Here is a 25,244-nt window from a genome sequence, read left to right as displayed (position 1 = left end):
TCATATTTTACACGCCGACTCTTTTTGAAACCGTTTCAGGATCCTGTCCCGTTACGACCAAAACAACTCTTCGGACCTTTTCTCCTCCAGATGGAGCAAAAAAGCCGAACCGGACTTCTTCTTGACGTCCACCATCACCTCGCTAGATGACAGGTGAGGACATTCAGACTCCGTTTACCATCCGTCGTGATGACCAAGCGTGAAGACAAAGTCTGCTTCTAGGCCCGCCCCACGCAGGAAATCAGACCTGGCACCCGTCGTCGACACGGGAGAAGCTCGCAAGAAGTTCGGCCAGGACGTCAAAGCCATCTCTTCGGATATGTACTTTGGAAAGCAAGACAGCACAGAGGTACACGTTTTTCTTCAGCCAAAATGACTTACTTCAGCCCTCTGATTGGCTAAAATGGCTTTAAAGTTGGGTAGTAAGTAGCGCCATCTTTTGCTTTGGCATGCATTTGACACCCTGTGATTTATTAGTGTGTTTTTTGATCAGTATATTCAATCAGACATGACATGACAAGACATGTTTTTAATTGCAGGTTTACGGTTGGCTATAATAGCCACGGAGTTGTTGATTTGTCATACCTATTTCAGTTGAAAAATTGAGCTTGTTGTTGGCAGTATGAAGCCAGATCACGGCTGGAGAGACTTGCTGGGAGTTCTGCCATAAGTTCAGCCGACTTGTTTGACGATCAGAAGAAGCAGGCCGGTAAGTGTCTTGGCCTCGTTTGTGGTGACGTGCGCGCCGTAATCATGTGAGTTGTGTGTTTTGGCTTTTTCCTGTTGCAGCCAGCTCGTACCGCCTGACCAACGTGCTGCCAAGCGCTCCCGACATGTCTCAGCTGAAAATGGGAGTGCGCAGCGTCGCCGGAAAGCTCTCGGTCATGGCCAGCGGCGTCGTCAACACTATCCAGGTCCTCACTCGTCATCGTCAAATGCATTTTTCCCTTCCTTAAATGTCACATTAAATGGTTTTTTTTTTTTGTTTTTTTTTTTTTGGTGGGTGTTTTTTTTTTCTTCTTTTTTTAGGACCACTACAACAACTGAAGGATGAATCACTGCGATAAACTCGTCACAACATGATGGGAAGTAGACACAAAAAGTCCAAGGTGACGTCTTTTTGTACATAGAGTGGCACTTTGGACACAATGTTCACATCAACAAATGAGGCTTTACAAAGACTGTAGCGTCATTTTTTTTAGCTTTGTAAAGGCAGACGTTTGTGAATACGTTCCACTTTGATTTGTAAATAGATTAGCAACATATGGAGCCAATGTTATGAAGGTTATGGGTAAAATAAAAAAAGTGTCCTTTTGTTGCCCAAAGTGCTATTAAGCATATTGTGTGGCCTTGTCAGTTCATCTCAAGCTTGTTCTAATAGCTCTTTATGAATGATGAACACATCAGTCTTGAAATGTGCCGCTTTGCTTGGCTGCAAATGCAAAAATATCAAATGGATACAAGAAGTATCTTTTTTTTTTTTTTTTGACCCAAAAATGCACAAAAAAAAGATTTAAAAGCTATGAAGTCTGCTTATTGCTCGACTGGAACTGCTGCAGTTTTGCACTATAAAGTGAGATGTATTTTTTTCTTCTAATAATTAGACAATTTAAATATAGTTTTTCAAGATTTGCTGTTGATTTTGTGTTTGCTTTGAGTCCATTTTTGTCACTTTAAGACATTGCATATCTTTAATTTGGGCATGTATATAGGCAGACTGCGCCACTCTTGTTGTTTTAGTTTAAGTATTCGAGCTAGAGATCTTTATTTTCTTGACTCACGAGACCTGAATGTGGTGTAAAGGTGTTCATGTTGGGAGTCGTATCTACAAAATACTTGTGTACTGTATGTCATTCCAAAATGCCATCCATCAGTTATCTGATTAGAATGCTTTACTGTGGAGAAATATAGTTACTTTTTTTTTTTTTTTTGCATTTGACCAAAATTTGCAGCTTTTGCTTGAATGTACTTTAAAGTTTGCCAACTGACGTTCATGGGAAGTGTATCAGATTATCAATACCGAATAGCTGATACATGAAGTGCTGTTTACTAAGTAAAAATGTGCGTATATAATTATATACACAACCTACTGGCAATCACATTGTTGACGAATGCTTTTTGGCAACATTTAAAATAAAAAATGTTTGCATTTAAACTCAAACTGTAATTGTTCATTTATTTTAATTCATGAATGGTTCTTTTTTTCCCAGGAATTTAGTATGAAGAGCCCATTTATTCTTTCTTGTGAAGGAACGCTGGCAACCGCTGACGTGGCCCAGTGACGCGTTCACCGGTCTTTCGTTGGAGTGGGGAAATTGAAGTATTCGAAACATTCGAGCATTAAAATGATTTTTTTTTCTTCAGAAACTGCTCCTTCACTGACTGCTGTCCCTAGGATGAGATTTTGACAGGAGCTTAAGTGTATGTATTGGCAACAACTTTAAAAGTTTTATATTTCCCGAAAGGCCGCTTTAAAAGTTTGGAATTTACGCGAGGTACATGAATGCAGCTTTGCTCAAGCGCCGCAGGGTGAAAGGAAATGGAGGAATCGACTTGCAAGGAGTGATTTTAAAACCCACTTTTATCTTTGTATTATGAACGTTTCGAGGACTCGGGTGTTTTATTTTAAATAATTTTTTTGAGTTTTCGTCTTTCCTGCTGATTTTTTTTTGTGCCCGTTTTCAAAGTGTGTAGAAATGCCTGGCGAGGTGAAGCAAAGAAAGAAAAAGCAAAGTGATCATGTCGCAGCTGATCCTGCAAACAAACAAGACGAGGACAAAAAAGTGAATCGTGAACGTGTCGGCACGCCTCCCAAAACTTCGACTTTGGACCTTAAATTCCTCATGTGCCTACTTTCGCTTGCGGTCTGCGCTGCACTCAGCTGGTAAGTTCAAACCGCTGGTGTACTGTATTTGGTTTCGTTCAATTGATATTTATTCTGTCATTTTTATATTTCGTTTTAGGATGGTGCTGCAGCAGAATACAAGGTTCTCCCAAATGGAGGAAAAATTCGCACTACTGTACAGAAAGACCTCAAGTTTGTCCCTGATCGAGGAGCAAGTAGAGAGGGTCACGCAAAAAGTAAGTTTTTTTTTTTTTTTTTTTTTAATTTTTAAATTCAAAAGTACTAAAATGTGTAACATGCCATCGAGTAATTGACGCTCTAGAGAAATAATAAGAGTGGTCGGAAAAACACCAACAAATTTTACATTTCGCGCTGCTAACTCAAAGGGGTCATCCGGACAAGAGAGTTTTTGACACCCTTACATTGAGATGTGACGACACAAGCTCAAAGTAGGGCGCTAGACACAATGTCTCATGATTGGTCAGATTTGCTCATTTGGATTTTGGATATCCTTCCTTGCAAACAATTTCAGACCAAACTGGTATGTGCCGTTGGGATGTGAACGCACAGAGCCACACCAGCTAATACAGGGGCATTTATACAAAATAAACAATGGTCCCATTTGTGCCGTCACGTTTTGTCATATTTCCATGACACTGAAAGTGTACGGTATCCATCCACCAATCAACAGATGGTAGTGTGTCTAGCTCCACCCTCTAGGTATCCTACCTCTGCGCCAATTGCCCCTTTGGCACCCTCCCAACGAAAGGCCAGGTCGGCGTCCGGCGACCTGCAGGCGGTCAATGCTCGCTTCCTCAACGTGACAGAGACGTGGCAGGAGCGCCTTGCCGCCGCCTCCTCCGAGCTGGCCTCCCTCAAGGCCGAGTCCCGGGAAGCCCACGCCGGCGCCACGGAGCGGGTGAACGAGGCCGAGCGGCGGACCAGATCGCTGGCGGAGAAGCTGGAGGAGCTGGAGGACAGCACCAGGAGGAACGCCCGAGCTATGGAGCGCGCCGAGGAGGATGACGCCAAGCGGGCTCAGGCGCAGCTGGACTGGAACACCCAGCAGATCCACAAAATGGACCAGAACATCCACAGACTGGCGCGCCAGGAGGCGGATCTTAGCACCCAGCTGCAGGAGCAACTGCCCCGGGCCAAGGAGTGCGAGGAGCAGCTCCCCCACGTGGAGGAGGCGCTGCGCTCCATCGTGAAGCTGGGCGCAGACCTCAGCGGCGCAGAGAGGCGCATAGAGGAAGTGACGCTGCAGGTGTTCTCGGCCGAGGACAACATGCTGAAGTCGCTCAACCGGATCCTCGCCATGCGGCAGGAAATGGATGCCCTATTTTTTTTTTTTTTTGCATTTGACCAAAATTTGCAGCTTTTGCTTGAATGTACTTTAAAGTTTGCCAACTGACGTTCATGGGAAGTGTATCAGATTATCAATACCGAATAGCTGATACATGAAGTGCTGTTTACTAAGTAAAAATGTGCGTATATAATTATATACACAACCTACTGGCAATCACATTGTTGACGAATGCTTTTTGGCAACATTTAAAATAAAAAATGTTTGCATTTAAACTCAAACTGTAATTGTTCATTTATTTTAATTCATGAATGGTTCTTTTTTTCCCAGGAATTTAGTATGAAGAGCCCATTTATTCTTTCTTGTGAAGGAACGCTGGCAACCGCTGACGTGGCCCAGTGACGCGTTCACCGGTCTTTCGTTGGAGTGGGGAAATTGAAGTATTCGAAACATTCGAGCATTAAAATGATTTTTTTTTCTTCAGAAACTGCTCCTTCACTGACTGCTGTCCCTAGGATGAGATTTTGACAGGAGCTTAAGTGTATGTATTGGCAACAACTTTAAAAGTTTTATATTTCCCGAAAGGCCGCTTTAAAAGTTTGGAATTTACGCGAGGTACATGAATGCAGCTTTGCTCAAGCGCCGCAGGGTGAAAGGAAATGGAGGAATCGACTTGCAAGGAGTGATTTTAAAACCCACTTTTATCTTTGTATTATGAACGTTTCGAGGACTCGGGTGTTTTATTTTAAATAATTTTTTTGAGTTTTCGTCTTTCCTGCTGATTTTTTTTTGTGCCCGTTTTCAAAGTGTGTAGAAATGCCTGGCGAGGTGAAGCAAAGAAAGAAAAAGCAAAGTGATCATGTCGCAGCTGATCCTGCAAACAAACAAGACGAGGACAAAAAAGTGAATCGTGAACGTGTCGGCACGCCTCCCAAAACTTCGACTTTGGACCTTAAATTCCTCATGTGCCTACTTTCGCTTGCGGTCTGCGCTGCACTCAGCTGGTAAGTTCAAACCGCTGGTGTACTGTATTTGGTTTCGTTCAATTGATATTTATTCTGTCATTTTTATATTTCGTTTTAGGATGGTGCTGCAGCAGAATACAAGGTTCTCCCAAATGGAGGAAAAATTCGCACTACTGTACAGAAAGACCTCAAGTTTGTCCCTGATCGAGGAGCAAGTAGAGAGGGTCACGCAAAAAGTAAGTTTTTTTTTTTTTTTTTTTTAATTTTTAAATTCAAAAGTACTAAAATGTGTAACATGCCATCGAGTAATTGACGCTCTAGAGAAATAATAAGAGTGGTCGGAAAAACACCAACAAATTTTACATTTCGCGCTGCTAACTCAAAGGGGTCATCCGGACAAGAGAGTTTTTGACACCCTTACATTGAGATGTGACGACACAAGCTCAAAGTAGGGCGCTAGACACAATGTCTCATGATTGGTCAGATTTGCTCATTTGGATTTTGGATATCCTTCCTTGCAAACAATTTCAGACCAAACTGGTATGTGCCGTTGGGATGTGAACGCACAGAGCCACACCAGCTAATACAGGGGCATTTATACAAAATAAACAATGGTCCCATTTGTGCCGTCACGTTTTGTCATATTTCCATGACACTGAAAGTGTACGGTATCCATCCACCAATCAACAGATGGTAGTGTGTCTAGCTCCACCCTCTAGGTATCCTACCTCTGCGCCAATTGCCCCTTTGGCACCCTCCCAACGAACAATTCTATGGATTCCTGGCTTGAGCTCTCCCTGAGATACAGCCCTCCTGTTTTGTGTTGCGGCTGCAGCTCGCCGCCTCCGAGGACGACCTCCAGGCGGTCCTCTCCGCCGTCTCTTCGGAGAGCGGGCTCCGGCGGGATGTCTCAGCTTTCCCGCCGCCTCCTCCGAGCTGGCCTCCCTCAAGGCCGAGTCCCGGGAAGCCCACGCCGGCGCCACGGAGCGGGTGAACGAGGCCGAGCGGCGGACCAGATCGCTGGCGGAGAAGCTGGAGGAGCTGGAGGACAGCACCAGGAGGAACGCCCGAGCTATGGAGCGCGCCGAGGAGGATGACGCCAAGCGGGCTCAGGCGCAGCTGGACTGGAACACCCAGCAGATCCACAAAATGGACCAGAACATCCACAGACTGGCGCGCCAGGAGGCGGATCTTAGCACCCAGCTGCAGGAGCAACTGCCCCGGGCCAAGGAGTGCGAGGAGCAGCTCCCCCACGTGGAGGAGGCGCTGCGCTCCATCGTGAAGCTGGGCGCAGACCTCAGCGGCGCAGAGAGGCGCATAGAGGAAGTGACGCTGCAGGTGTTCTCGGCCGAGGACAACATGCTGAAGTCGCTCAACCGGATCCTCGCCATGCGGCAGGAAATGGATGCCCTACAGGCACGCGGCACCATCCTCAAGATGAAGAGCGAGCTGGCGGTGGTGCGCGAGGCCGTGCACGAGCTCACAATGGTGCTCAGGGGGGAGCAGACAAATGAGGAGGAAGAGGAGGAAGAGCCGGATGAAGAGTGGGAAGAGCCAGCCGAAACGCCTCAAGAGGATGTCGCACAATGATGTCACTGCAGCTGGGGGAAAGACTGGTCCCTGGTTTCACATTTTTGGATTTATTTTCTGAGTTCTTACTGGATTTTATTATATATATATTTTAAACAATTTATTCCGTGTTAAGTTGTGCAGCTGGACTGGTGCCGGTCATTTGCAGGCGTGACACATGGTTGACGTTTTACCAATAAATTCGAAAATAAGCTTAATTGGATTTGGAGTGTTTTATGGTTACACTTGAACACAATGGAAATGTGTAATTGTTATCACACGTGTGCAGTAGTTTGGGGAACTAAAATTGGGACCATTGGTTTTGTTTTATCAAGTTACAATTGACGTAAATCCACTTGATTGAATTATAACTGTGATTCCAATTTGAAAAAAAAAAAACAAAACGTTTGAAATGAAAAATGTCCGAAATTGCCCTGCTCATTAAATTCATTGTAATAAAACCCGATCCCAATTTCAAAGAAAACAAAGTATTTTAAAAATGTATACTTGTAAAATCTAATCTTTAAGTAATTCTCAAAAGGTACAGAAAGACCTCAAGTTTGTCCCTGATCGAGGAGCAAGTAGAGAGGGTCACGCAAAAAGTAAGTTTTTTTTTTTTTTTTTTTAATTTTTAAATTCAAAAGTACTAAAATGTGTAACATGCCATCGAGTAATTGACGCTCTAGAGAAATAATAAGAGTGGTCGGAAAAACACCAACAAATTTTACATTTCGCGCTGCTAACTCAAAGGGGTCATCCGGACAAGAGAGTTTTTGACACCCTTACATTGAGATGTGACGACACAAGCTCAAAGTAGGGCGCTAGACACAATGTCTCATGATTGGTCAGATTTGCTCATTTGGATTTTGGATATCCTTCCTTGCAAACAATTTCAGACCAAACTGGTATGTGCCGTTGGGATGTGAACGCACAGAGCCACACCAGCTAATACAGGGGCATTTATACAAAATAAACAATGGTCCCATTTGTGCCGTCACGTTTTGTCATATTTCCATGACACTGAAAGTGTACGGTATCCATCCACCAATCAACAGATGGTAGTGTGTCTAGCTCCACCCTCTAGGTATCCTACCTCTGCGCCAATTGCCCCTTTGGCACCCTCCCAACGAACAATTCTATGGATTCCTGGCTTGAGCTCTCCCTGAGATACAGCCCTCCTGTTTTGTGTTGCGGCTGCAGCTCGCCGCCTCCGAGGACGACCTCCAGGCGGTCCTCTCCGCCGTCTCTTCGGAGAGCGGGCTCCGGCGGGATGTCTCAGCGCTGCACGTTGCCGTGGCGATGCTGCAATCAGAGGACAGTTCGGCGTCCGGCGACCTGCAGGCGGTCAATGCTCGCTTCCTCAACGTGACAGAGACGTGGCAGGAGCGCCTTGCCGCCGCCTCCTCCGAGCTGGCCTCCCTCAAGGCCGAGTCCCGGGAAGCCCACGCCGGCGCCACGGAGCGGGTGAACGAGGCCGAGCGGCGGACCAGATCGCTGGCGGAGAAGCTGGAGGAGCTGGAGGACAGCACCAGGAGGAACGCCCGAGCTATGGAGCGCGCCGAGGAGGATGACGCCAAGCGGGCTCAGGCGCAGCTGGACTGGAACACCCAGCAGATCCACAAAATGGACCAGAACATCCACAGACTGGCGCGCCAGGAGGCGGATCTTAGCACCCAGCTGCAGGAGCAACTGCCCCGGGCCAAGGAGTGCGAGGAGCAGCTCCCCCACGTGGAGGAGGCGCTGCGCTCCATCGTGAAGCTGGGCGCAGACCTCAGCGGCGCAGAGATCAAGAGGAAGAGCGAGCTGGCGGTGGTGCGCGAGGCCGTGCACGAGCTCACAATGGTGCTCAGGGGGGAGCAGACAAATGAGGAGGAAGAGGAGGAAGAGCCGGATGAAGAGTGGGAAGAGCCAGCCGAAACGCCTCAAGAGGATGTCGCACAATGATGTCACTGCAGCTGGGGGAAAGACTGGTCCCTGGTTTCACATTTTTGGATTTATTTTCTGAGTTCTTACTGGATTTTATTATATATATATTTTAAACAATTTATTCCGTGTTAAGTTGTGCAGCTGGACTGGTGCCGGTCATTTGCAGGCGTGACACATGGTTGACGTTTTACCAATAAATTCGAAAATAAGCTTAATTGGATTTGGAGTGTTTTATGGTTACACTTGAACACAATGGAAATGTGTAATTGTTATCACACGTGTGCAGTAGTTTGGGGAACTAAAATTGGGACCATTGGTTTTGTTTTATCAAGTTACAATTGACGTAAATCCACTTGATTGAATTATAACTGTGATTCCAATTTGAAAAAAAAAAAACAAAACGTTTGAAATGAAAAATGTCCGAAATTGCCCTGCTCATTAAATTCATTGTAATAAAACCCGATCCCAATTTCAAAGAAAACAAAGTATTTTAAAAATGTATACTTGTAAAATCTAATCTTTAAGTAATTCTCAAAAGAAATTGAAACTCTAAATACAACAAAAAAAAAAAAAAGCATTCCTGACATGATCATGTTCTGTATTGCAGTGTGCAAGCGTGCACCTGACACTGGACGACGTGGGCGCTCGCCAGCAGGCTGCGCGGGCTCAGCTGGAGAGCCTGGAGCGAGACGTGGGCCAGTTGAAGGAGTGGGAGTCCTGGCTGAGCAACGAGCGGTCGGAGCTGCGGTCCAGCGTGGCTGCGCTGAGCGGCGCCGTGGACCAGATTGAAGCGCGCACCTCCGCCATCACGGTGGACTTTGCCAACAAGGTGCGTTTGATTCCCCGCTCTGCTTCCTGCGTCACTTTACAGTAACACCCCCACCAATAGGTGGCGTCGGTGAGGACGGACGTCCGGCGTATGGACGGCCTGCGCTCGGAGCTGGACTCTCTCCTGACCCAGGTGTCGGAGCTGGAGGCGCAGGCGTCGCGGGCCGAACGCTCCATGGTGGGGCGCATCGGCGACGTGCTGGCCGGTAGCATCGAGCGCGTCTCCAACCTCCGCGCTGCGTCCGAACGCAACGCGCAGGCCTTGGAGCAGCTGCGCCAACGCCTCCCCGAACTGGACGCCGCCGATCGCAGCGCGTCGGAGCGGCTGCGGGAGCTGGAGGGCGGCCGGGCTCGCCTCATTCGCACGGTGAGCTTCGCGGCGGACCTCAAGCCCAAAGTGGGCGCCATCAAGAGGGACTTCGGGGCCCTGGAGCCTCGGTTGGCCGACCTCACCTTCCGCGTGGGGAGCCTGGCCGAGGAGCTTGGCAAGAGGGAGGAGGAGATCGCCGAGCTCAGGCACACACTGGACGAGCTCGCGTCGGCCGAAGAGCGGGACGTGAGTGTCACGACTGAACAGGCGGCGGTTTTATCAGCATCTCACAACACAGAGCAGCCAACATGAACACGTGACTTAATTTGAGAGAATAAAGCAAATAACTTCAGCTTTTCCTTTGTTTTATGTTACTTATGTACGATACGTTCAACAACATTGATTGAACTTTGGTGACAAGATCAAAGTGACTCGGGAAAATTCTGCTATTTGACTCATGATTTAACATTAATGAACTTAATTTACTTGTAACCTTTAATTTCCTTGTGGTGTCCTGGAAGTCGAAGGTCGTCATGGTAATTTATTTGCGTACAAGAAACATATTGAGGTCAACAAGAGTGTTTTTATTGTAAAATAAAATAAAAAAAATGCCGTAAACAACGAAAGTACTCGACAAGAGCTTATTGTTTTTGATTTAAAAAAAAAAATAATAAAACACATCTTTGGCGCAGGCAGAAATTTGGGGAAAAAAGGTAACTAACAGTGCAGATTGAGTGTTGATTCACAGCTCAGCAGTCCATCTTGTCTCGTCCTACCTGTGCAACTTTAAGTTACATAAAAAAAAAAAAAAGTTTATTTCTTTTGTAATTTCTCGTGATGCTACTCTTGCGCCTCGGACAAAGCCGCCAGCGACTGGGTGACCTCCCCCAAGGCCGTCTGTAAGGAGATGATGGCTTGTTGCTGCTCCTCCAGCTTGGCGGCGTGCCCCTCGGCGGCCAACCTCTCCAGCTCTTCCACCCGCTGGGCCATGAGCGAGTCCGTGGCGGCCAGCGTGTCCTGCGCATCCCCCACGACCGCTACGTTGGCCTCCAGCTCCTCTATCTGTTTGGTCAGGGCCTCCAGCTCCACTTTGGAGAGGGCATTGCCGGCCAGGGCGCTCTCCTGGATGTCGTACTGGGAGAGGAGCGACTCCATCTTGGCGCTGACTGAATCGCTGCTCTCCTCCGAGGCTTTGAGGCGGGCCTCCAGGTCATCTGCTCGCTTCTGTGACTGAGCGGCGACCTCATTGACCTTCGTCTCCACATCGCGGACTCCCTCGGCGGCCCGTTCCAAGCCGCCCTCTACGGAGCCGGTTCGGTCCCCGAGGGCTTGGACTTGCGATTCGGTGGCGGACACGGACAGCTTGAGACTTCCCACCGTGTCTTGCACCACGGACCTGAAGGACTCCACTTCCAGGGAAAGCGAGGCCACTTCCTGGCTACGCGTGCGGAGCTCCTCCCTCACAGAGTTGATCTGCTCCCGGATGGAATCGGCAGAGGCGTCGGCGTCCTGCTTGGCCGCCCTGATCTCGGCCACCACCTCCACGATGCTGGACAGCTCCTGCTTGACCATGGCGGGGTCTTCGATGCCGCCCAGCCGAGCCTGGAGGTCGGCCAGCTGGCTCTGCGCCTGACCCTGGGCGTTGGTGAACTCGGTCACGCTGGCGCGCACCGAGCGGCTCACCTCCTCGAGACGCTGCTCCACCGTCACCTCCAGGGAAGAGAAGTCACGCTCCCGGGCATCCTTCACCTCGCTAATGCCCTCGGAGAGCTCCCTGAGGAGGTCTTTCTGGAGCTTCTGCAGGGCCTCATCCACCCGCCGCGTCTCCTCCTCGCCCCGCGCCATCCGGGTCACGGCGCCCTCCAGCTCCACACGGGTGGCGCCCAACGACGACTTCAGACTGTCCACGACGCCTTTCAGAGAGGCCACCTGGTGTTGGAGAGGATCAAAATATGAAGGAGGGCATTTTACGGTGGGATCCATTGTCTACATTTAGTTCCTGGGTAATTCATCGGAGGTCTGTATCCTCCAAGAACTCCATAATACCAAGACCTGAATGCTCAAGGAACTGTACAGTACTCAGTTAAGAGAGAACAGTTCTGACAATCCAAAGACATAATGGTCTGAGTTCAGGGTGTGACAGTCAATTGAAAAGCATTTAGTTGCCGGGGTAATTTAGGTGCAGCCTTCGTACTTTCATAAAGTACCCGATACCTTCTCTAAGTACTCGCCCACCCAACTCATAAGGTACTTAAAGTTCCTGGACTATAGCTTGTAGATAAAAGTAATTGGCCACGACGTTATAATGAAAGAAAACAGCTTTTGTTATTCTGGGAAGACTTTCAGGGTATGACCCCTGGGGGTCACCCCATCCCCCAGCCCCCTCGTCCCAAGAGTACACGACAAGTACAGGAGCTGTTCCGTCACTTTTAGGCCAAAACGGAGGAAACAATAGAAAGTTGGGCGTAGTTGTTGGCTACCTACTGACACCTCAACGAACCTGTTGAACGACGCCCTCCATTTTGCCGCCGATCTCGGCGCTGATTTGCGCGCTTTCGGCGTTTTTTGCGCTCGTCTGCCGGATCTCCTCCACCACCTTCTGCATGTGGAAAGCGGCCAGGGCGACGCCTCCGATCATTGCCGCGTAGAAGAGCATCGAGAGCAGGGTGCCCAGACAGCTGCGGCTCTTCTTCCCGGATGAGCGCGCCGACCCCTGGGCGCCCGAGGAGCCGCTCACACCGTTACTTTTCTGGGACTTCTCTTCCTTATGCACCGGTGCAGCTGCAGAAGCAGCAGTGGCTTTCTCGCCGGCATTGCTCTTCTGTCGGTTCTTCGCCGTCATGATCGCTGGAGGTGGACTGGGTGAAAGAACGCGTGTTGACGTGCAGCTCTTTTTTGCCTTCGTGGATGGATGGAGGTTTTGCTTTTTTTTTTTTTTAATCGGCGCTGCAGCAGCGTATCAGGGAGCGAGTCGTGTCTTTCGGGTGGCTTTTGGGACGTCCCACGTTGGACTACTGGAGGTAAAAGTCGTGCAAAAAGTGCAAAAAAAGTACGACAGATCGTCAAATACTCACTTTCTCAATTGACATTTTGGTAGTTATGCTATTATGCGTCGTGTTAGACTTTAAAATCATATTATTATTGTCTGGGGGCGTGGTTGAGAAGCAAAACACCTCCCCTCATACGTGGCAACTGGCCTCCTGCCACATCCCATAATGCCAGCTCACAAGTTTCTAAGGAACAAAAGGTCCTTGTTTTACAATCTATTGAAATTGGATTATTTCAACAGTATAGCTTCCTACCTCTGAGTGTTATTGGTTTTCTTTCAAAGAAAAATCTTTCAATTTTCATAAGTGTTTAATCTTGAGAAAATGCCGCAAAATGTGTGTACTTGTCCCACTAAGAAAGAAAGATTTAAAAAAAAATCTAAAAGTACACTGAACATAGTAAAACTGTAGTTCAACAAAACGCTTTACGTTCTAGTTTTGTCCACGAGACGGCGCCAAAGTAACGTCTACGTCTTGCTTCTATGTTCCCACAACGTCAGTTCGTCTTGAATCAAATGGGATGTAATACAGGAATTTTACGACAAATTGAACCTGTGAAGATTAAATGTGTTGATACTCCAATAATTATTAAAATTGACTTATGAATTTCGCAACGACTCCACTTGAGAAGAGAACCTAATGAAGTGTCCGACTGGTGACACATTTATACACATGCACAAAGATTCATTCAAGTTGGTTATTTCAAAGATGCATTGAAGTTAGTTATTTGAAGTAATTAACCATTCATTTTTTTTGGATATTTTTATTGCATTTAGATAATATATATAAAAATGGACATGATTCCGACAAGCGTATCTTCGCGTTTTCCCAGCATAGCCTGAATGCATCACGTCTGCAAGCCCAGCCCCGGTGACAGCAGACGCCGCTCGCCGTCATCCAGGTGCTCACCTACGGAGAGCTTCTCCCCGAACCCGCTGTCTTCGGAGCCACTACCTGGATGAGGAGGAGTACCGTTGTCGTGCTATGCTTTGTCTACAAGCACGACCACCTCACGCCCCGAACCCCCTCCTCCCCCTGCCCGGAAAAATGAAGCGGGAACACGGTCCAAAAATGAGGACGGCCACATTTTGAGTCGTCTGTGTGGCGTACACGCAGAGTCGGGAAGCCATCTAACCAACCAGCCACCCGGGGGAAAGTCTCCCAGACTTCGCGGCGCCATGGCTGGGCTCATCAAGAAACAAATCTTGAAGCATCTCTCCAGGTCAGTGAGCCACACTCACACCCGGGGAAGGGACGCTCGGCTGGCGTATTCAGGGGTGAAACAGAAGCCGGGAGACAATCCACCAACCGCTCCGCCGGACGTCAAGACTGTTTGCCATTGTGGCTCAGAGCGGCTTTTCGGCCCTCGGGCAACTGTCAAGCGGTCTTTTGCCTCCGTGACCCTCGCCGAGCCCACGGACCTAGCCGGGCTAAGCTAACAAGCTAGCGGGGCTAATCCCTCTCGGGGCAAAATGACAGGTTGAACCGGTCGCTTTTCGAAGTCTGATTTATTCAAATAACAATCTCAGTTTGGCCTTGAAGGTGGCCTACCACCAAAAATATTCAACTTTTAATCATTTCATTCGCGAAGGAGAAACAACGCGTTCAACGTGTAATTCGATAATGGCAAGGTGCTCCTATCTTTTGACATGCCAATTAAACTTGCCATGTCATCTCGTTTCACCCCTTTCTAAACATATTCTACTTTAGTGGTGTTATTCAAATTCAGATTATGGATCATTTGAGCACCCAACCACTGTCTTTTTGTGGCGCTTGTTTTAACTGGCCAGAAGATAGCCGCATAATTTATTCCTTTACATTTTTTAAAGGCACTCTTCACTGGTTGAAATGATGTGACGTCACCCGTTGTTTTTCCTCCATCCACCTGCTGTCAATCTATTTAACTCTTTCTGACTTATCGTCTGTTTGTGCAAATAAGTGAACTAGTCGCCGTCAGCGTTTCTACAGGAAGTGACAGCAAGAGTGGCGATGTCGCCCCAACGATCTGATCGACCCGATTGCTCACAGGAGGTCATGTTGAACCGCCCTCGTGTTGACGTACTCGCATCAGCGCAGGTTGTGTTGTGGGTGTCAACCCGGGCGCAAACAATCGTGCAGGACTTCACCGTGACGGACTATTGCAACATATTTACTCAAACAGTGCCTTCCACCTCTTATGCAACACTAAACTGAATTGCATTTATTCTAAAATCAACCCCCTCAACGTCATTTTTTAAAATGCACAGTTGTTGAACAATGGTTGCACTTGGTGCGTCCTCCATTTTGTTTTTGACCTTGTTTGTTTAGCATCCGTTTCAAGTTTTTCTCGAGTTGAAGCCTTTCCTTGTTATTGCCCTCAACGCTGGTGGGATGACTATGAAGGCATGAATCACGGCCGATTGTGGGTGCACTTGAATTAATCTGTGTGTGCGGGAGAATGATATTTGGCGGGATGTAGCTTTCTGCATCACGCTCACCTTCATTTTCCGGTCAAACAATTCCTCAACCTTTAACGGCAATGCTGCACACTTTCCCTCTCCCATTATTCAGGAGGTTGTTTCTTGTAATACTTTTTTGCACATAAAAAGACAACTCGACTGCTTGATTTGACATTATTGTGCAAGTGTGTTTTTGCATGTGTGTCGCCAGTGTGCAGGTTGCCTCCGTTAAATAATTTATGGAATTGGAGAGGAATGTGACGCTGCTCGTCGGAGGAGGTGGAGGTGCAGTCCGCAAAGAAACTCTTGCATTGTTTTTAGTGCCTCACACCCTCTGGACACTTTTTTTTTTCTTCGAATTCTTTACATCCCAAACACCCCGCTTACCAGGGTGAGAAGCACAGAGGACACGGACCTCCATTTTGTGTGTTTCAGTCTATTTACTCGAACCAAAAAGCAAACTTTCAGTGGACACACACAGGGAGGAGGAAAAAAAAAACCAAAACCTTGATGGACTTTGTGCAAACACTGAAAGTGCAAAAGATTTTGCGGTCCGAAATGCTAATATTAGGCTTTAACGTGAAGGAAGAAAAAAACGGAAGGAAATTGGTCTTGACTGCGTTTTGTGTTAATCTCCATTAAAAAATGTATTGCAGGTTCGCCAAGAACCTGTCTCCCGACAAGATCAACCTGAGCACGCTGAAGGGCGAGGGCCAGCTGACCAACCTGGAGCTGGACGAGGAGGTGCTCCAGAGCCTGCTGGACCTTCCCACCTGGCTGGCCATCAACCGCGTGGGCTGCAACAAGGCCGCCATCCGCGTACGGCAACATACGTCGTCAATTTCTCTTGCCGGATCGACTGTTGCATTCAGTCATAATCATTGTGTCGTCATCCTGTCGACAGATCCCATGGACCAAGTTAAAGACTCACCCCATCTCCCTGGTGAGTTGCACAGTCGTCATCAAGCCATCTGCGGGAAAGCCACAAAGTTGTAATTTTTTTTCCCCTTTGGTCTTCCAGACGCTTGATAAAGTGGAAATGGAAATGAGCACCTGCGATGAACCACGTCCCCCTAACGGCCCCTCCCCCATCGCGACGGCGTCGGGTCAGAGGTGAGCTACCGCCCCAAAATAAATAAATAAATAAATAAATAGGTTGACCTCAGACGGATTCCTGGTTGCTGCGTTTGTATCCCGGCGTTTGTAGTGAGTACGGCTTTGCGGAGAAGGTGGTGGAGGGCATGTCGCTGTCCATCAACTCCATCGTGATCCGCATCAGCGCCAAGGCCTTCAACGCATCCTTTGAGCTGTCCCAGCTGCAGGTGTACAGCGTCAACACCAACTGGAGCGTCAGCGACTTGCGCTTCACGCGCATTCAGGACCCTCAACGGGGGGAGGTAGGGAAAACCGCGCAAAAACTTTTTTTTTTTGGGTCCCGCACTCTTCTTTGGCGCCACTGTCGTCTCGCTGTTTGCGTTCCAGCTCCTGACCTTCAAGGAGATCAGCTGGCAGATGATCCGCATCGAGGCCGACGCCATCCAGAGCGCCGAGCACGACATGCTCAGCGCGCCCATCCGCCTCATCACCAACCAGTCCAAGATCCGCGTCACGCTCAAGCGATGTGTAAGCCGCACGCGTCGCTCACTTTTCGTCGCTTTCGCCGGCGGCGCCTTGAGTTAGGGCTACTTGTCCCTCTCTCTGGTCCAGATGAAGGACTGCAACGTGGTGGCCTCCAAGCTGGTTCTGATCCTGGACGACCTGCTGTGGGTGCTGACCGACTCGCAGCTCAAAGCCATGGTGCAGTACGCCAAGTCCCTCAGCGAGGCCATGGAGAAGTCGGCGCAGCAGAGGAAGAGTTTGGCCACCGAAGGCCAGGTGAAAACCGCCAACGCGGGCGCTCATCCTCAACCCGGCGGAGATTAATTTCCTCCACCTCGCAGGCGTCGTCCGGCCCGCCGTCGGCCCAGCAGGTGCACACGCAGCAGACGGCGGCGGCGGCCGACCAGAGCGCCACCATGGCCAAGCTGTTCAGCGCCTACGACGTGTGCGAGACGTCGCACCACCTGCAGATCACGCACCTGGACCTGCACATCTGCGACGACATCCACGCCGCCGACAAAGGTGGCGCAAAATGCGACTGCCGCGCTTTCTCGCCCGTTGCCTTTGCCAAACTGAGTTTTGCAGTTTGGTTGCAGTGATCAACAAGAGGATCACAGGTGGAGCCATGCAGCTGTCCTTCAGCTCCGTCACGCTGGACTACTACCCTTTCCACAGAGCAGGTGTGTGGACGTCTTTTACCTCTTCAACCTCATTCTCATCAAACTTAGAATTGTAATCATCATTATTCATTCTCCGAATTTTTTTTTTTATTGTTTTTTGGTACAACCATTATGTTGTGACATTTTTTTTTTGCTCCACGTCCCAGGCGACAGCTGCACGCACTGGATGCACTACAGCGAGGCCACCAAAACCCGAGATTCTTGGGCGCGGAGCCTCCTGGACGAGTTCAAGTCCAACGTGGAGATGCTGAAGAGTGCCGTGCGAGGCCAGCAGGGGGCGGCACCTGCGCACAGCTCGCCGGGTAAACACACTGGCATGGCTAACAGGCGTGAATGTCATCGCGCGCGTGCACACATCAGCTGGGTTTTCTGTCCCCAGTGTCCATTAGGGACGATGTGTATTGGCCACGACAATCTGTTTTGGAGTTAGGGGCAGGGATTGTGCACATCGAGATATTTACCTCCGGCCGGGGGCCTCCTAACGTCTTGATTCACGACGCTCCTTTTTTTTTTTTTTCGTTTGTTTCGACTCGCCATCGCGGCGATGCCCGATGCTTGCCGGGAGCCGTCTCGTGTCATCGCGGGCCCTAAATCACGCCGGGCGTTGTTGATGCTCCCCGCCTCCCCCACGGCACAGGCACTTGATTTTTATAGCGCCGCCCTGTTGTGTATTTATAGTGGAGCGCAAGTTGGCGTTCGCCGGCAACACCACAGGTAGCCTCTTTGGACACGGCCCCTTTCGTGCTTTTCGGTGTTTTGGGTGCTGGAAAAAAAAAGCAATCTCGGTCGCACGGGGGGAGTGGGAAAAAAAAGAAGATTCAGCAAAAGGTCGCTTGTTTTAGGTGGGGGGAGCATTTGTCGCTGATTCATCCCAGGACGGCGGGTTGCCTTGTCGGATATTACAAAAAAAAAAAAATGGTCACAGCAAAATCTCAACCATGGAAGTTGAACACGTAATAAGTACGCGCATACGAGAGCGGCCGATGGCTCGACATGCAGAGGTGCTCACGGGTTGGCCGCCAGCAATTGCCGACTCCCACGTCACTCAGCAGGTCGGGCCCCACCCAAAATGATTCTCAGCATTTCGTTTCGTGGTTGCTCCCACAGTCCCGTGCCCCAACCTGTACGCCCAGCTCAACGCCCTGCAGCTGGTCCTGGATCACCGCAGCCTGGTGTGGCTCAACCTGTTCGCTTTGGACCTGCGGCAGAGTCTGGAGCAGTTCATGGAGATCTACAAGCTCAACGACTCGCAGAAGCCCGACGAGCACGTGGACATCAAGGTGGACGGCCTCATGCTGAAGGTACGCGGAGTTAAAAAATTCAAAAGAAATCAAAATTGCAAACAAACTCAATGATCCGGCCCGGTGATGGCCTGCCCATGACTCATCTTTCTGTCCTTGTAGGTGGTGATCCCGGCCGATCGGGACCCCTCGTGCCCGCCCAACCTTCCCCGCTCCGTCTCCGTGCAGACGTCTGAGATGGTGGCCACCAACACACGCCACCCGGCCAACTGCACCCGTGCCCACCTGGAGGCCCTGCTGCAAGCCTTCCAGGGGGAACCCTTCTTCTCATCCTCTTTCGTCTCCTTTCCTCGACTCTCCTCCTCCGTGCCGCTCCTTCATCCCGTTTTCCGCTACCACGCCCACGAGCAGGACACTCGCCTGCACGACATCTACCGGGGCCTGGTGACCCCCACCATGGGGGCCAACGCCCTCAAAATGCCGGCCGCCGCCGACTTCTGGGCGCTGCACTTTGCACAGTTCTGGGTGGACTACGAGGGCAAGGGGCGGCCGCAGCCCTTCGTGGACTCCTTCCCCCTCAGCGTGTGGGCCTGCCAGCCCGCCAAGCTCCTCGCGCACCAGGAGAAGCTGCGAGGACTCTCACGGAGCTCCTCCGCGGATTCCGCCGGCCGCATGCAGAGGAAGCGGCTGCTGAAGGAGTTCTACAGCGCCGACGGCGCACCCGCGCCGTGCCACAGTCCGTCCAATGGACTCCGTAAACCCCAATCGTTGGACAGTTTGCCTTCTTCTCCTTTGACGTCTACAGGCAAAGATGCTGATGTCCATGTGCTGGTGCATGTTCACAAGCATCTAAGTGCTCAGGTATGCTTGCCTCTTGTTGCTGTAGGGTTTGTCCATGGTGAGAGTTTAGACTAGAAATCTGCCTGCTGTTTCAAAACAGTTGCTTGCCATTTCATTGATGTTGCGTCTCTTCGCCACAAGGGGGCGCAAATTCCCCATATAAAAAAAGAGTCATGTTGTCGCGTCATATGTGCCTGTTGAGTTTGCTTCGCGCTATGGAGCAGTGGATGTCTCGAGGGCAATCGCATCTCACCTTTTTGCCTGGGGCAACATGGTGGGTGACTGGTTCGCGCATGTGCCGGACGTTTTTTGACCATTTTTTACGTTTTACCAGGTGAGCCACTCGCAGTATGTGTTCCTGATGCGCCTGCAGCGCAGCATCAAGGCCCTGCAGCAGACCTTGCAGCAGGACCTGGAGGACATGGGAGGGCTGCGCAAGGCTCCGGCCCAGCGTCCCGCCGACCAGCGACCCTTCACCGCCTGCCTGGGCCTCCTGCTCAAGAGCGCCGAGGTCTCCCTCCTCCTCAAGCCCGTCGCCCAGACGGAAGGCTCGGGATCTCCTCTCGGGTCTGAGCTGTCGCCCTCTGAGAGCAGAGGAACCCTGGAGCCGGGCGGCGAAGGGGTGGGCAAAGGGAGCTCCACCGTGGACCAAATGTTGTGCGGCGACGCCCCCGACGCGAAGACGCCACGGGGGCCCGAACCGCTCGTCCCCACCGCCGCAGCGACATCAAATCACCAGTCCTCGCATGAGGAAAGGACTTCTTCGGCTAAGAATGCCGAGAGGTGGAATTGCGGTGAAGGAGGGGAGATGGTGGCCGAGGTTTTGGCCAACGAGGATGAAACCAAGTTTCAGGCAGGTGAGCCGCTTTGTGAGGACAAAGCTGCGGCCACCAAGATGCCCCAGTCCACATCCAGGTATTAGTTCACGACTCCCTTAAATTCTTTTGCTTGCCTGGCATGATACCAAGCATATCGGACATCAGTCATAAACAATGCGGGTGCCAGGGTTGTAATCATCTTTTTTTTTCCAGGGGGGCTTATTTTATTCTGTCAAATTGGAATTAGCTTTAAAAAAAAATCCAAATCGATGTGTTTTTCAATTCTCGCGTGCGTGTATAATATCACTCACTGCAATAACCTTGGCTGGTGCTTCATGCCCTTGGTCTGACTTGAGTGTTTTCCATCCAGAAACACCAGCAATGTGTTTTCACTCTGGATGTTGTTGTCGCTTCCTTCCCCGCACTTCTGTGCTCATTTCATCTTCTCGTCTGCAACGTTTCTCAACTTCCTTTTTTGGCCTCTTCGCTTTTGACTCTGGCAAGGTGTGTGTGTGTTTGTGTGTGTGTGTGTTCTCTCTCTACCAAGGAAAGGAAGTTTGTCTCTTGTTTCCGATCTCCTCAACTCTTCATCTACCAGCAGATCCACCTCCCTTTATTCCATGTCCAACATGTAAGGCCCAAATGGATCTGTGACTATCTTAGCTGTGCATATTGATTGATTATATGTTTTGTGTCTTTTTTTTTGGGACTCATGCCTACAAGTACAAACGCGCGCATGCCTTTGCATGTTTGCATGCGTCTCGTCTCTGCCTGTTGCCAAAATAGGCCGTAGAGTATTTGCTGTCCCCGCGTGAGCCGTCACTGCCAAACACCAAAGGCGTGTGGCCGACAACTGCGCGTTTGTGTGTTGCAGCGGGCGTCTGATGCGCGACCGCTCGCAGTCCAGTTTCTCTGTGACCTACAAGAACATGAAGAAGAGTCCGTCCCTGCAGTCGCTGGATAACATCTCCATTGACAGCTATCTGCTGGAGGACGGCGACACCTTCAGCCTGATGGAAAGAGGTGCGGGCACATGCGCTGTCCATTGATTGATTTTGATTTTAGAAAAATTATTATTCTTCATATACTTTTTTTAAGATCATCATCTCATTCAATCGTGAAGGAGTTAAGTTAGTACTTTAAATTCGGGCTGGGTAAATACAGGCATTGTATCTGGCTGTGAATTGAAGGTATTCGGTACTTGTGGAGACTGCTTTTACCACCCACCAATACCTAAAGCAAAAAAAAAAAAAAAAAAAAAAAGTTCGAAATGGGCTGTTGTAGAAAGTAAAACGGAACCAATAAACAGGACAGCCAGCGCCCCCCGCCAGGAACAGGGTTGAAGACCCTTGCCCTGATGTATTCACATTGACCCACCAGGTGGCAGCATTGCACAAGACGAAAGAAATCAATCATAATCTCTCCCCCCCTGTACACAGATGACATGTCCATCTCGGGGTTCAAGGCCACCACCGACAGCTCCGCAGAAGTCACCGCCCCCGCCCCGCTGCCGGAGCAGGAAGGAGGCGTGTCCCCCGACACCGTCAGCGCTGCCTCGCAAAGCATCGACGAGCCCTCCAAGGACATTGTGGGACTTCTGACGTGTTTGTTTTCCTCTGTGTGGGACGTCTACTAGAATGTGTGCGTTGTGCAGGTGTCGGTGCTGGTGCTGAAGGTCCACTCGGTGTGCGTGGCCATGGAGTCGGTGGGCGAGAGCACCGGCGTGGCTCTGGAGGTGGACAAAGTCACGCCCGTCCAGCTGGGCAACGTCAGCCTGCGGCAGTACCTCAGCAGCCGCAGCCTGGGTGAGGGCGGCCGCCTGCCATTTTTTTGTGAGGTTTTACCAGCCACAGCACTGAAACACCCAAGCACGGTGGTTCCCGACCACTTATGATATTTCATTCACGACTAACAATATATTTTGGTTTGTCAATCTATGCCGTCGACCTCCAGTGACAGGCAGAACCAAAAAAAAATGTTTCCGACGTAAAATATGTGCCTTGGTGCAATCAAGGTTGGGAAACACGGCATTAACACGCCTTGGTCATATTTACCCCGCAGGTGTGGTGTGTTCAGTGGCGGCTCAGAGCAGCCAAGGTAACGTTTGTCTTCACGCGCCAACTTGGTCTGCATGCTCGTGTGTGTTGATGTGCGTGTGTGTGCGGCACTTCTCCTCCAGTCGCTTTTGCCGAGGTCAAAATGGCGTCTTCCTCGCGTTACCCACGACCGCGTGCGCCTTGAAGGGTTCGGCGGTAATCGACGGAGCGCTCCGGTTCCGTGCCACATTAAGCGCACGACCTGAAGAAAAAAAAAATGCGGAATGATGTGCAGATGGCGAATCGTCCTCATCTTCCTCATTGCCTGACTGACTCGCCCGCCTTCCCTCGCTCACACCCCCCCCACCCCCCTGCCTCATCTCGCTACTGCAGCAGCAGATTTTGCAGTTTCAGTCCAGTGATTCCTACCGATGAGAGGAAGCCTCTCGCTGCTCTCAGCTATCTCCCCCCCACCACCCCCGTCCCTTCTTTTCGACCCGCTGTAGCTGTGTTATTAACCCCGACATCACATGATGACTCCGCTCTCTCAGCCTGAGCATTGTAGTGGCCTCTTTCACTCAGATATCCTGTAAAACGGGTGCCCAACATGGATTTGACTTTGCCTGTTAGCCAGCTAAGTCGCACTTTCACACACATCCTGTAATCAGATCATTGGACTTAGGACGTATAAAACACAAATGCAGGGAGTTGACCGTGTGGCTTTTTTACATGGTGTTCGCCATTCAAGACTTTTGTTAGTTTTACTTACTTTGTGAATTTTCACGACCTTGATGCAAACTCCATTTGTCACGCGTCAAAACTTCCCGAATTCCACAGAGTTGGTATTTCTCTCACTCGAGATACACTTCTTAGTCTTGATCTTCAACACAAAAACTGTGCTGATCTCAACTATGAAGCCATTCAATGCTGCCATCTACAGGGATCTGTTAGTCATCACAATGGTTTACAAATGTATTTTTTTCCCATTTTGCAGCACCTTTTGTCACTGTGTGGCGTCTTATTCATAAAAAGCTGGTGACACCACTAATCTCTGGTGCAAAGTAATAATTAGACACCTCCGCTTCCAAAGCCTGAGGGATTCCACAAAATCCTGCCTTTCTTTGCCTTCGGTCCTCTTTTTGCTATCAGTGTCTGCAAAAGACAAATGTTGCTGCTCATTCTACGCGTCCACCAAAGTTTATAATAACCAGTAGTTGCCTGCGTCTTCGCTTTACAGGCCCGGCCGAGGTGCACTCGCCATCCACGGGGCTCCCCCGCCGCCCTGAGGTGCGTGCCCGGCTCGAGAGCGGGCCATGCGCCGCCGCCCACTCACCGCTGGCCGAGCGCAATGGCTTTCTGCAGCTGCGTCTGCATGGCTACCGCGCCAGCCTGCTCATGTCCACGCTGCGCAACCTGGCCCACTTCCTGGAGGACGACACGGCGCCGCAGGTGCTGCCCATGGAGATCAGCGTACAGGACTTGCACATACACTTGAAGGTGAGCGGCGGGAAAACTTCACGGTACCCAAACGGAAGTCTAAGGTGACTTGAGAAACAGTTGATACGATTCGTTGTGTGTTTTCTTTGCCGCAGGACGACGGCCAGCGTGACACCCCATCCGAGGCGGAGCCCATCACGCTACACGTGGACAGCCTGCTCATCCACCGACGGGACGACGGCGCCTTCTACGTCGGAGGTGAGACCACCTGCACGTGAGGCTTTGATAAGCCGAGGTTAAATAACTCTGCTCGTCTCCTCCCCCTCATAGTGGACACGGAGGCCAAACGTTCGGTGACGGCGGATGGCGCCTTGAGTCCCGTCACCGAGGTCACCGTCGCCGAGGCCACGCAGACCCGCGCCTTATCCGCCAGCCCCACAAAGCATGAACAAGTGAGTAAGGGCCGTTGCGGGTGTTTTCCGACGCGCACGTTACACGACGACTTCTCCCGCAGATGCTGACGGATGAGAACGAATGCCTGAAAGTGGAGCTGTCCCGGGCCAAAATGGCGCTGGCCGAGGTTCAGATGGAGAGGGACTCGCTGCTGCACCAAATCAACAGCCTCAAGGTCAACACCAGCTAGCCGCTCGCCACGTGGAGCTAGTTTTTTTCCTAACTTAATAATTCCTTCATGGAGCAATGCAGAGACTCAAGTAAAGTACTTTTTTTTTTTTTTTTAAATTCCAGCAAAATGATGTTTTAGTGTGTTATGATGTGGGTTTGGACAATGGTTGCGTCAAATCTTCTTAGTGAATGTTTCTGAGGAATGTCGCCGAGAAAAGATCAGTTTTGCACATCCTGCTCTTATTTTTGTGCGTGTGCGTGCGTGTGTGTCCTATCAGAATGTGAGAGCGCTTTTGTACACAGATCTGAACGGTTCCACAGTGTTGAATGTGCGCGTGTTGTTGAGAACAAGCATTTCATTCCCCAGATGAGTTTTTCTGGGTTGGGCCACTTCCCAGCTATTTTTATAGGAAACGTGTACAGCGTGTACACCCGCACAGCTTCGCCTCATTGATCTTTGTGCATCTTTCTGCGTGGTTGGCCGCCATCTTGTTTGAACTGTGTAAAAACGGAAGAATATTATCATGTCATATTTTGTCTGTCAAAGCTGCTGAAATGCTGATTAAAACATGTGGGCGGGGTGAAAAAAGACCATCCACTCAGACATCTATTTTGGCAGAAAGTCTTCCTCACTCATTTTAAAATGTTTTATTTAGTATTGATTTTTTTTTCATTATTAAAAAAAACGTTTACATTGAGAATTTGTAATAATTCTAGCTTCAAAAGAAGCGTGGC

At 49.9% G+C, this 25,244-nt stretch overlaps 5 protein-coding genes across 5 annotated transcripts in view; 4 read left to right on the top strand and 1 right to left on the bottom strand.

The window, feature by feature from the left end:
* The window catches only part of LOC109523657 (ADP-ribosylation factor GTPase-activating protein 3-like), an 8,604-nt gene extending 7,307 nt beyond the window's left edge, over window positions 1-1,297 (top strand). The window contains exons 24-28 of the mRNA XM_019882954.1: window positions 32-153; window positions 223-349; window positions 622-709; window positions 790-914; window positions 1,030-1,297. Coding sequence (XP_019738513.1) covers window positions 32-153; window positions 223-349; window positions 622-709; window positions 790-914; window positions 1,030-1,047 — 480 coding nt within the window. The 3' untranslated portion in view covers window positions 1,048-1,297. The remainder of the gene's footprint in view (window positions 1-31; window positions 154-222; window positions 350-621; window positions 710-789; window positions 915-1,029) is intronic.
* An 852-nt stretch (window positions 1,298-2,149) lies between these two features.
* On the top strand, window positions 2,150-8,824 carry ikbip (IKBKB interacting protein). The gene is made up of 4 exons (XM_019882991.1): window positions 2,150-2,884; window positions 2,964-3,020; window positions 7,227-7,287; window positions 7,886-8,824. The coding sequence occupies exons 1-4, from the start codon at window positions 2,697-2,699 to the stop codon at window positions 8,627-8,629; spliced, it is 1,050 nt and encodes a 349-aa protein (XP_019738550.1). The 5' UTR covers window positions 2,150-2,696; the 3' UTR covers window positions 8,630-8,824.
* Window positions 4,189-10,544, top strand: LOC109523672 (inhibitor of nuclear factor kappa-B kinase-interacting protein). Its single transcript, XM_019882990.1, has 4 exons — window positions 4,189-5,155; window positions 5,235-5,352; window positions 9,219-9,440; window positions 9,501-10,544. The coding sequence occupies exons 1-4, from the start codon at window positions 4,968-4,970 to the stop codon at window positions 10,059-10,061; spliced, it is 1,089 nt and encodes a 362-aa protein (XP_019738549.1). The 5' UTR covers window positions 4,189-4,967; the 3' UTR covers window positions 10,062-10,544.
* A 1-nt stretch (window position 10,545) lies between these two features.
* On the bottom strand, window positions 10,546-12,620 carry ckap4 (cytoskeleton associated protein 4). The gene is made up of 2 exons (XM_019882989.1): window positions 12,250-12,620; window positions 10,546-11,678 (listed from the first exon to the last, which is right to left on the bottom strand). Exons 1-2 carry the CDS (start codon window positions 12,589-12,591, stop codon window positions 10,590-10,592), a joined length of 1,431 nt encoding a protein of 476 aa, XP_019738548.1. The 5' UTR covers window positions 12,592-12,620; the 3' UTR covers window positions 10,546-10,589.
* A 60-nt stretch (window positions 12,621-12,680) lies between these two features.
* bltp3b (bridge-like lipid transfer protein family member 3B) lies at window positions 12,681-25,205 on the top strand. Its single transcript, XM_019882953.1, has 24 exons — window positions 12,681-12,769; window positions 13,629-14,018; window positions 15,891-16,053; window positions 16,139-16,177; window positions 16,256-16,347; window positions 16,442-16,631; window positions 16,717-16,857; window positions 16,942-17,109; window positions 17,175-17,355; window positions 17,430-17,513; window positions 17,660-17,938; window positions 18,192-18,227; window positions 18,594-18,814; window positions 18,917-19,615; window positions 19,929-20,509; window positions 20,960-21,043; window positions 21,287-21,435; window positions 21,852-22,000; window positions 22,067-22,217; window positions 22,474-22,509; window positions 23,686-23,945; window positions 24,041-24,143; window positions 24,216-24,337; window positions 24,400-25,205. Exons 2-24 carry the CDS (start codon window positions 13,975-13,977, stop codon window positions 24,526-24,528), a joined length of 4,101 nt encoding a protein of 1,366 aa, XP_019738512.1. The 5' UTR covers window positions 12,681-12,769; window positions 13,629-13,974; the 3' UTR covers window positions 24,529-25,205.
* The last annotated feature ends 39 nt before the right edge of the window (window positions 25,206-25,244 follow it).

This window comes from Hippocampus comes, unplaced genomic scaffold (assembly GCF_001891065.2).
Source record: "Hippocampus comes isolate QL1 unplaced genomic scaffold, H_comes_QL1_v1.1 scaffold53, whole genome shotgun sequence".
NCBI lineage: Eukaryota > Metazoa > Chordata > Actinopteri > Syngnathiformes > Syngnathidae > Hippocampus > Hippocampus comes.
Note: the sequence above shows the minus strand (reverse complement) of the source record. Positions and strands in the feature narration are given on the sequence as shown.